The sequence below is a fragment of the Gavialis gangeticus genome, unplaced genomic scaffold (genome assembly GCF_001723915.1).
Source record: "Gavialis gangeticus isolate Ggan-Ray unplaced genomic scaffold, GavGan_comp1, whole genome shotgun sequence".
Classification (NCBI taxonomy): domain Eukaryota; kingdom Metazoa; phylum Chordata; order Crocodylia; family Gavialidae; genus Gavialis; species Gavialis gangeticus.
In genome coordinates this window covers 93,192,559-93,204,239 of record NW_017729024.1, presented here as the reverse complement: position 1 = coordinate 93,204,239, position 11,681 = coordinate 93,192,559, and the positions used below count along the sequence as shown (strand labels likewise).

Sequence of the window (11,681 nt, the reverse complement as noted above, 5' to 3'; positions counted from 1 at the left end):
CTTAACCATTTTATTTTATTTTCTCCTTTTGTCTCCTTTGACCTCTCTTACTTTAACCAATGCCTGTAGTCTGCCCTCTGCTGTGACAAATACAGCACTGCAAATTTAAGCACATTAGAAACCAACAGATGAGAAGGGAGCTGGCAAGCAGCAAGAAAGGATATCAACAGTTATTACAGCAGCAGTTCATATGAAGTGTTGTTGGTGTAGTGCTAGGGTGCTAGCCTCTGGGAGTTGCCATTCATTTGGCCCTGGGAAAGCAAAACTCCTCGATTCAGTATTCAGAGCAGATTCAAAGCACCCTTCTATAATTTTTCTGAAGTGTGCCACCCCGATTCAAACACTATTTATTACCATGCTTAAAATAAAAAGTAAGTGGACACATTTTTTAAACCACCTGGAAAAACATGCATGACTAGCCATCATATATAATATTCTAAATAATGAAACACTTGATCCTGGTAGTTCTTACAAATATCTACCAAGTAAAAGATCAAGCTTTCATTGTACTGTATCAGCTTACCTACAAGGAGATGGTATGGTCAAGCTGGAAACAGCTTTGACAAGGCTGAGCTACAGGGAAATAGGGCCACGTTGGGGCCTGAGCCAGTGCTGCTGCTTGGGACAGAGTGGGAGCTCAGGACCCAGGCACACATGCTTAGTATCAACATGAAGTGTCACTATTTAAAATTATGGGAAATGCCACAATCTGTTTTATTTAATAATAAATTTGTTTCCAATCCCCACAGCTGCTATCCAGGGTCTTACCTGCCCAGTCCCTACCAGCTCCCCTCTGGGCTATGAAGTAACCACTCTTTTATAGCACCCTGCATTTGCCCATATATGGAACTGGGAACTGACTGAGCCTCTTAAGCATGTAGCTGGAAAATTCTGAAAGTCCTGGAGATGTGCCTGGGGATAAACTGAATGCAGGCCAGAGAACCCCTTCCTACCACAACCACTTCTTCATCTTGGCCCTACATGCATCTCCTGGACAGTTCCACCTGGTGCCAGTGTGACAGCCTGGAGTTGAATTGTATTTGATAAACCTAATGCAGCCATGAACATCCCGCTCCTGCTGCAGCCACTTCCCAGTCCAGCTCCACACACACCTCCTGGAAACAGGGGTGTGCAGGGGAGTTTCACTTGGCTTCTGTGGCAGTAGTGTTGCAGGACCCCTGAAAGTATCTCATGACACCCTGGAGTCCCATGGTAACCCAGTTGAGAACCACTGGTTTCAAGTATTGCAAGGTATTATTCACTCTTCTAGAATGCAAGCTGTTTGTTGGTGCATATCAGTGACAGGGAGTATGGTGAACAAGGTAAAGCATCTTGCTATGACTTTGAGATTTGCTTGGGACTCGCACTGAAGGCTATCCCCAAATGGAAATAGAATTGATGGGCTCAGGAGGGACCACTGACTTTGATTAATATCATCCAAGAAATAAATCACACAGAACAGCTATTAAAGCACACTTTATTGTACAGCAATATGTAATATAGATAATATATGGTTCTTTTTAAACATATGTACAAAATTACACAGTGGGTACAACAATCTGTAGTTGACAAGGGGCAAAGGGCATAAACACCATAGTTCTTGCTACTACATATAAACAACACAAATCAACATTTAAAAACAATTGTTTTACATTACAAGGCCTGTTTATTTCGTATTACATTCTTCTTTTAATATATACTCTGCAATGAAAGTTGACATCATAAACCAAAGTTCACTAAAGCTGCTCACTATCCAAGTATGAAAATAAATTTCTATCTTAAATAATTAACTTTACATTTGCTAAAAAGTGAGCACAGCTTAGGTTTATGGAAATTGTATTGGTTATTTGATCACTCAGTAACTTCACTTATACCCAGCTAATACAAGGTTAACTATATCTACATATGAGGGCTGACATTTTCAGTTAGAAGTGTTTTTCTCTTTACAAACTTTTGTAACACAAATTGCAACTAAAGTCTAAGCGCTTGCATTGTTTGTTCTTCATTTTCCATTTAACCATGAAGTGTTTTATAGAAATGAAATGAAAAGGTAGCAAGCTGGGATGTTAGCAAATCTAAGCAGCATTAGATCCAGTCAATAAATTAATGGGAGAGCTCTAATAAAATGCATGTTGCTGAAGGAAGTGACAGTAAGGGGTCAGAACAGAGTTACAGTGAACAGTATTGTGTATTTCAAAGTTTTAGGGAGTGATAATCGGGGACACTGAAATTACAGGAGAAATGTAAAATGAGGTTATAATCCCTACTAGTAATATGAAATACCATGAAAGAAAAAGGGCTGTTATTCCTGGTATCCTAAGTTTGGTAAAAACATTTCTGCTATATGTCCCTCTAGTTTGTTTGATATGGCATTCTTAACTTCTAAAATGCTGTTTAGTATTGTTCAACATGAAATCCCATAAGTGGTTTCAATTAGAATACATAATCTGCATAGCCTCAGAAGACTGTACAGAAAACTGCCACGAACAAAACTCCTGCACTAAGACAGAACTACAATTATTTCATTGGTGCTCTTCATAGCTGCAGGGGTCTGTCCATATGGTGCTCATTCCAAGACCGGTACCTTAGGTTTCTTTGAAATGCTTTCAAATCCATTTTGACTAAATGCTATGTAAACATATCACCATTATTTATATGGCTAATATGGAATTTTTTGTCAGTAAAAAAAAATGATGCATCTCTATCATATTTAAAACGCAGTAGAAGACTAGAGTATTCTTACATAGGAGAAAATCTTAGTATGCTATTAGTATACAGTTTATAAGCAAATGATTGTAACAAAAACATTTGGGTGATCAAATGATTTTAAGAGCATATCTCCAAAATTATTGCCTCAGAAATGCATCACGAGTTATCATTAAAAAGGGAAAGAAAATGAAGGAGAAAATACTTGTGTCAACTACATAAAAATAATCTTATTTACAGATTATGTGGAAAGATTTTTCTCCCTAAAATAAATATATGTATTAAGGTAGCATATCCACTAGCTAATAGCACAACTTTGTGCAATAAAATAAACACTTGTAAATTCTAAATTAAACCATTAAAGAAAAACAAATACAGAGGTGAAGCCACGCTGAAAGACATTTTCTGCCATACATTTAGGGCAGTAGGCAGGACCACCTTTTAAAGCAGAACAGAAGATTTACCTTATAGGGCAGTGGTTCTCAACCTTTTAAATTCAAGTTATCCCCTCCATAACTTCCCTATATTGAATGGCACCCCAGAACCACTGTAAAGTCTCAGCTTGCCTATCTAATTTCTTGGGTGCCACTGCCAGGCAGAGGCTTGACATAGGAATAATGTGCCCAGGACAGTCCTCTCTCACCCATCTCTCTTCATTCTGGCTTCAGTGAAGGCAGCATGCTGGAGCAGCAGCAAGCAGCCAGCCCAGGCAGACTGTAGTTCTCTAGAACGGCAGTGGAGGTCACTGCTACCGGTGGGAAACTTTCACCCCATCGTTATGCCACCAAAGTCCATATTGCGAGGGCAAAAAAGCAGGCTGATTTCAGCGGCAAAAAATGGGGTCCATTCTCTCCCCAGCAGCAGCAAACTCCACTGCTGCTCTACAAAATTACAATTCTCACAATACCTTGCGAGTGCATGACACACACTTGCCTGTGCAGATGGAGTGAAGGATGGGAGGGTAAGGTACCCTTCTCCACAGGTGGCACCCAGGGCACAAGCTCCACTTGCCCACCCCACATTATGCAAGTGCTGCTAGGTGAACTTGCCCCATGCAGCTGTTTCCTGGAGCTCCTGTCTGCATTAAGCTTTGTTCTCCTGCCGTTCCTGCTCACTTCCCTCCCTCGCCCATTGGCTGGCAGTTTATAAATAGGAAATGCAGGTTTTGCAGAAGCCAAATGTGACTGCACCCTCCTACCAGAGTCCCCCTGTGCACTGCTGCCTGCATTTCCTGTTTACCAAACTTCCGGCCAATAGGGGACAGGAGCAAAATTTCACACAGGTAGGAGAACCCACTCCTGCCACTACTGCTTCCCTGTCTGGCCCCACACATCCCTCCTAGAAAGAGAGGCTCTGTAGCAACTTTCCCCTGGCTGTGGCAATGGCGCCAGCACCATAGCACCCCGGGTGAGAACCATTGTTATATGGTAGCTTGTTCAGGTTTTTCTAAAATATAAAATTGGCAAATATTTCCATTTCTAAATGTAAAACCAAAATCATTCCAAGCCAGCTTATTAATATGAACACTGTCTCATAGATGCCAGTGCCCCCTGGCAACCACTGCTGGATGTTTAAAGAAGACTTGATCTAGATTTGCTGGATTTCCCCATCACTGCCATTTTCTTTAGTATTTGAAAGTTGACATTTTCTTGACCTTGAGTTTTGCCTACTTTTTCTTCACACTTAGTTTAACCTGAGCTCAGACAAATGAAGATCACAAACCTTTAAACGACAGATTTAATCTCTAGACTTTGGGGAAAACTAAATATTTGGGGGTCAATTAAAATAAAGAAAAAATGTTGATGACCCTACTCCTGCAGAGAGAGCTGGCTGGGCAAGCCCCGAGCTTGCCAACCTCTAACAGACTATGAACAGTCATAATCCACTCTCTAGGTTCTCTTTGTAGGACTTGGGTCTATGATATGAAACCAACTTGGAAAACCAATTACTGCACATGCATACCAGCTACTTACAGTATGGATCTTGAATCCCTGCCCCCTACATACACTTTTTTTAAAGAGTTCCTCTCACAAAACACAGGAATCAGACATGGCAACAATTCAGAAAAGAATAATACCATCTATCAGATATAGAAGTAGTTATTTAAAAAAGGATGAAATACTAAAAACATTTTACCCAATGCTAATCCAGCCCATGGAAGCTGTAACACATGGTATTCAAAATTGAGGAATGTTGTATACATCATGCCCATCTACCATTCTGTGTATGCTTATTTTTCACAGAAGATGCATAAAAAGGGTTTGTAAGTCTGGGCCCTTAATGTTAAACTGTAACTATTTAATGCCAGTAAAGATACTTTTACTACTGATGAGATTTCTCTTCTGAATCTTAGCAAGACACAGCTTCCTTGCTTAAAAATATCCCTGCAGAATTTGAGAAAGTGATTGCTCTTTCCTTGTCAGTGAAATCAAGGATAAGTGAGACAGCAGTTAGAATGATCACAGGTTTTGGTTACATTTTTTTTTGTTTTTTTTTACATGAAAGACAGCTGTTAATGGGGGTGTTACATAACCACGATGGTTTAGAAATTATGTGAGAGGCAAGGATTTGTTAGGATGATTTACTGGACCAACTGCATAGTTGTTAACGGGAAAATCTGGGAAGTGTTAGTAACAAAGTGTAAAAGTTAGTGACAATGACTGAGCAATATTTTGAACTGAGATAAAGAGCTTATATTCACACCTTTTCTTGCTAGGAAAATCATCTTTAAAAGCCTACATACTGTCAAAGTGTGCTCTCTCAGAAAACCAGAGTTGGATCATCTTTCTCTAACCTGTGCTTACGGTACAGGACTTTGAAAAAGGAAATCTTGAGGATACCCATCTGGAGTTCCTCTCATCTTTTTTCTTTTGAGGACAAGGAAGGATTTACTTCTCTTCCCTACTCCATCCCCACAAGACACAGAAGAGATCATGGATTCCTAATGGTCTGCAAACATTCCTTCTCCTTGGCAGCAACCTCCCCTAGCCATGATAGCCCTTGGGATTTCAGTTAGAATGAATATGCTGAAAAGCCAGTCCTCCCCTGAAGTATCTTTTCTGCTCAAATTTCACAGGACTGGACAGGATAACGTTTGTGTCATCAGCCACATGCCTCGCTCACCTGATCCTTGAAGAAGCTTCTGCAGAGGCAGATAATTCTTGCATCTCCCACATGAGATAAGGAAGATCCATCCAGTGTTCCTATATACTGTATATACTGAAATACTGTCTCTTTTGAGCTGTGTGTAAGCTGCTTTGCAGGAATTCAGACAGATACTTTCCTCAGTTCTCATTGAAGGGGACAGGGAATGAAGGGTATACCTAATTTTGCTCTTCAGTTCAGATCTAAGCCCCAAATCTCAAAAAGATGCATTCTAAACCACCAATTTCACATACTTTTGATGCAAAAACTTATATTATTCAAAACTGAGTTAACTTGAAAAGCTCAAATACTTGTCAAGTGTTTTGGTAAATCTGGTCTTGCAATTTTTGCAATGAAACTTCCTGAACTTCCAATGTCTTGAGGTTTTAGAAAAGTAGTAATATAAGCTGAAATAGGAAAGATGAGATGAACTAAAGATGAAATGTGGCTTGATCTCTGATTTTAAACAAAGCATAATAGCATTTTAAGTGTATGAAACCTTATTCACTTTATAACAAAGTACCTAGGCAAATTAAATAAAAATACTGTACTCTACGTACTGGCTAGCACAGACACCTAGGAAAGACGACAGCCTTGATTCTGATCTCACAGCAGTTTTACACTAATTGGCTTCACTGCCATTGGCATAAGTGAGGTCAAGTCAGGGCCTGAGAGACAAGGCAAGTGCATCAGTATGAATAAGCAGAAGGCGAGATCTGAAGGTCTCCAATTCTGTATAATAATATACATTCGTAGTAAGAAGAATACATTATTTAAATCCTTCATTGTTCTTTTTCTTTAAAAAGTCTTAAAAATACACAAATAAAATTATTTAGGGCTAAATAGGAATTTGCTATTTAAATGTGGCAGCAATTCTTCATGAGTGTTGGTTTTTTGACAGCTGTCCCAGATAGACTGGTTACTGACCTGGTGTCATCTTCACTGCCACTTCTTTTTCGCACTTCACTGTAAGAAATGAATGAAATAAGTTACACACATATAGGTTGATGAATGTGTTTCTTCTCAAAATATATTACACAGAGCAATACAAAGTAATATGCTGCCTACTATCACACACTGCTACCTAACTTAAATTTACAAACCATCTATAACAGTAAGAAAATTATTTTTAGGGTATGGAATCAAATGCATTCCAAATGAATGAAATTCGCTAACATTTCTGTTTTAGAAGGAAAGCAATAACTGCTTAGGAAGTGCTGTGCTCTCTTTTCAATGAAAATAATCACAAAGGGATAAACATCCCTTTGAAATGTGAAAATCATTCACTGTAACTTCAGTTTGAGGTCTCCACAATTAATTTCAATGATGTTTTCTCTTTTGCCTTTCTTTTCATTCAATTTTTTTCTTATTTGCTTCCTTCTCCATAACATAGTAGAGCAAGGTATAGTCATATATTAAAAAAACTAAGTATTACAGTTTCAAATATAAATCTGTTACTGAAATATAATGCATATTGTTAGCAACAATGGGCATTTTCACATCTGCTGTAAGATGCAGCACTGGACACTTTAATTAATGAGCTGCGCTAATTAAAAGCACCTGCACATCACATCTATCAGTGTCCCCATGCATCCCCGCGCTGAGAAAATGGCAGTAGAGCACTTTGAATTAAAGCTTATTGGATATGTTTTATGCTTACACTGAGTAGTGTAACAGAATTCATTAATCAACAGGACTTCTCACAAAATAAGGTGCTACTCAACATGAATCCTAAATACAGGTAGCATGCAGGCTTGTAAGTCTAAGGCCCCTGTTACCTATTTGTGGAGCTACATGGCAAGGCTTTTAAGTTGCTGGGACATGGGGAGCAAATGGACTACCCCGGTGCTGATACATTTCAAGTCTTGTCAGGGATTGGTCACTGATATTCTGCTACACAGCATGGATTTAAAAATCCCAGGGTGTATGATGGGATCTGATAAATTTTATCCAAGAACCCAAAAATGGTGCATCCTGGCATGCATATTTGGCATGTCAGGATGCACAATTTTGGGGATCCAGGATAAAAATGCATCAGATCTCAATCACATGACTAAATTAACATCTACCAGCAGCCTAAATGCCCAATATAAATGTTAATTTAGAAATGATTACTACTTCCTGGAGATAAGAAATATTAATCCCAGCGCAAATGATTTGTAGCCACCCTTCTGAGCTCTAAATTGCTGCATAATGAGTACTGCACATCCAGCATTACTCTCAACTACAGCATCAACTAACAAACTCCCCTAAAAACAGCTTTAGGAAAACCAAGGAAAAAATGGTTTAAATTTGCTATTTGAAATACTGAAAAGAGATAGGCAAGATAAGAACAGAAGTGCATATCTAATTTGATTAAATTGTGTCAGTCATTAAAGCTTGACATAATTTAATCAAATAGATGTGTACTTTCTACTGGTGATCAGCATGCTACTGTGCTGTATTCACTAAAATACTACATTTCACAAAACGCTGCTGTATTTGCAATCAGGTTCCTGAAAATTCTTGGAAACAAGTCATTCTGTTTGTCAACAATTAACTTTGCATTGCAATTTAAGGAAATATAAATGCCTACCCTTCTGCAACACTCATTTTTATTGGAAGTACAGCTATTCGGATTGAACAAACAGCATTATCTCTTTCCAGGAATTTGAATTTTTATTCAAGTTATTATAACTGAAAGCACTTAAATAGAGAATAACCAAATATAACCTTTCAAGTCAAGAGGTTTGATCCTCATACCAAGCAACAGCATAAAATGAAAACTGTTTTAACTGTAGTTTGAATTTCTATATAATAAATGTAAAACAGGAACTGAGAATTCAATAAATATTGGGAATCCTTCAATTATAATATCATATTATGATAATCATATGGAAATACAGGAAATTGCAAGCTTAAGATCATATTTTATTAGGTATATACCATGTTTTCTGGATAGGATGATTTTACTTCATCTAAATTATTTTATCCATTTCAAATAATTACATTCAATACATAAAAAAATGTGATTATAACTGTGGCAAAATTATGCATATAGTGGACAAGTCAGGATGCACCTTCAGTGTATGAGAAGATTAAGAAAATGAAAGTATTTTCATTAAAAGGTATGATCAATCCAATAGAGATTTTTTTTAAAAAAAGCACAGGATCTGTGTTTAACCTTCAAAGTAATATCATTTTGTTTATAAATACTTTGATGTTGTTTTAGTATCTGTAAAACCATAAGCTTCTCTAAAGCCATAAGCTTTTAGACAAAACCTATTTTCCCTTTCTTTATAATATATTTTTTAAATTGCAGATGACCCAGCTTAATTGTAGTCCAGCCATTTAAACTATATTCTATATGTGTTCTGGAGCATATTAAAACATTGTGTACATACACATACAACACTCAAACCCATATAAAAATAAACATTTGGTATTAGAAACTAAGGGTGCACCAATAAAGATTTTCTTGGCCAGTACTGATAGCCAATTTATTAACCAGGCATATCAGCCAAAACTGATCCAGTAACCAATTTACAGGAATGCAGCCAGGCAGCTTGGAGAGCAGCTCCCTGCAGGTAAGTCTATAGAAAGGAAAGGGGGTGGGGGTGCAGATCAAGGCCACTACAGTGAGGAAGGGAGTGGGGCAGGGGCAGAGGAAGGGGCTGGGGCACTGGCAAGCCAGGGCAGTGAACGGAACCTGGGGCTGAGCCTGGGAGAGGGACAGACCCATAGGCAGCTCATCCAGGGGGATCAGCATCCTGGCACTTAAAAATGGTGGCAAGGTGCTTGACAAGTTACAAAAGGCGCTACATTTTGAAGCATCTTTATCTGATACCTCATGCAATGAAGGGTCAGATTTTCACCTGGCCATTTTTGAAGCTGCTTGCAGCCATGCACTTTTGTTTGGTCAAAGCTATAAACTTATTTCTGTGACTAGGATCAAGTGAAAATTGCCACTTCTGTATGCACCCAAGATGCAAGGAGATTGTGCAAGAAAGGAGGAAATGGAAGGCTGTAGTTAAGGTATTAAGGCAATTGAATCTTTTCAGAGCACAAGGAGAGAAAACATGGCTACATACCGAGCAAGATGAAGAACAGCCTCTACAATATTCGATCCATCTTTAGCACTTGTTTCACAGAAAAGTGCATTATAAGTCTGTGAGCAGAAAATAATATTATCATTTATATATTCTGTTAAATGTCTAAATGTTTCCTCCAAATTATTTCCTCAGAAAATGTTAAGTACTGAAGAGTACACTTAGGATGTACACACTTTTAAATAGTAGAGGTGCACCGATATATCTGTTGCATATTAGATCAGCACCGATAAAAGGAAAATTAACATTATCGACCATCAGTTTTTTTTTGGTGGGGGAAGCCAATAATGTCACCAATAAATGCTGCATGCATGCACACAGCTGCAACATGCATGTGGCCAGGAATTCAGCCCAGGAGTTTGGAGAGCAATCCCCTGCCAGTAAGTCTGTGGGGGTGAAGTGGCATGGGGGAGAGAAGGGGCATGGGGGGGCAGATCAAAGCCCCCACGGTGAGGGTGGGAGTGGGACTGGGGCTGCCCAGCCAGGGCAATGAATTCCCCAGGGCTGGAAGCAGGGCAGAGCCACTGGCAGCTTGTCCAGGGAGGGGAGATGGCTCCCTGCTGCTGCACACACCCCAGGGGGAGTCATGGGGAGGCATGTCCCCCTCAGATTTGTGCATGGGGTGAGAGCAGGCTGCCCACTGCGGGCTCAGGGCCAGGGGCTGTGCCAACCTTTTCTCAGTACTGGACCTGGGCCAGGCCTGTGTTTAGAGTGGGTGCTGCTATGCAAGCTACCTGGCTACATTTCTGTAAATCAGCAACGACCAATGTGGCTGGTTAATAATTGGTATTGGCCAAGAAAATCTTTATCGGTGCATCCCTATTAAACAGCTGGGATGTTTTGGCCCTTTTTACACTTTACCGATGTAACATTTATTTCTGCAGTACTGAAGCTAAAAGTGTTATAGGTTTTAAATGTAAAAGCTTTTAAGTCACAAACTGAAGCAGGAACAAATCCCAGGTTGCAAGGTCCAACTTGACCAATCTTGTATACAAAACTTCAAATCAACAACAGAGTTGCTCTAAAATAAATGATGCCTGCCTTTTAACTACCTATTGTATTTATGGAGTACCTACCTACCTAGCATCTTGGTATCTAACTACCCCTTAACTACATTAAACTTTTTAGCTCTAAACCAGGGGTGTGCAAAATGGTGGATCCAGCCAGACTCTGCTTCCCAGCAGCCCCTGCCCATGTTGCTGTGGCTGGTTTCCACAGAGACCTCAGGAGGGCCGGGACCATGACAGCAAGGGACCTGGGTTTCCATGGAGACTGGCCCAAGCAGCACTGGCTGGGCAGAGAGCTGCTCTGGAGCTAGAGCTGGGATTTTGCAGTGGCAACAGCGTGGTCCAGAGCTGGGGCAGAACCACAATCTGCTGCCTGCATACCCCTGCCAGGGCAGAGCTGCGATCCGTTGCCTGCATGCCCATACCTGGGCCAGACTTTGCCAACCCCTGCGCTAAACCCATGCACTTTTACAAGAGAATAGCCAGTGCATTTTCACAGATACACCAACTGAGCAAGTCCTTAATCCATTACTAGTTGGCCAAATTTGCCAAATATAGTGTGGTATATGAAGTCCCATAGATGAAAGCTTCATAGTAAGCAGGTTGTGCTGATCTCTCACACCAGTTCCCACAAATCTGGACTACACTTCCCTATGCAACCACCAACCACTACAGAACTGCTACAGTCATGGCTGATGGAGAGATTGGTTTCCAGTTATCCCCTTGAAAACTGAAG

General features: G+C 39.8%; 1 protein-coding gene across 1 annotated transcript in view; it reads right to left on the bottom strand.

Moving 5' to 3' along the window:
* Positions 1-1,461: 1,461 nt before the first annotated feature.
* The window catches only part of RASEF (RAS and EF-hand domain containing), a 75,989-nt gene continuing 65,769 nt past the window's right edge, over positions 1,462-11,681 (bottom strand). Inside the window, exons 16-17 of the mRNA XM_019517410.1 lie at positions 9,921-9,997; positions 1,462-6,816 (exon numbers count right to left, since the gene is read on the bottom strand). Coding sequence (XP_019372955.1) covers positions 6,708-6,816; positions 9,921-9,997 — 186 coding nt within the window. The 3' untranslated portion in view covers positions 1,462-6,707. The remainder of the gene's footprint in view (positions 6,817-9,920; positions 9,998-11,681) is intronic.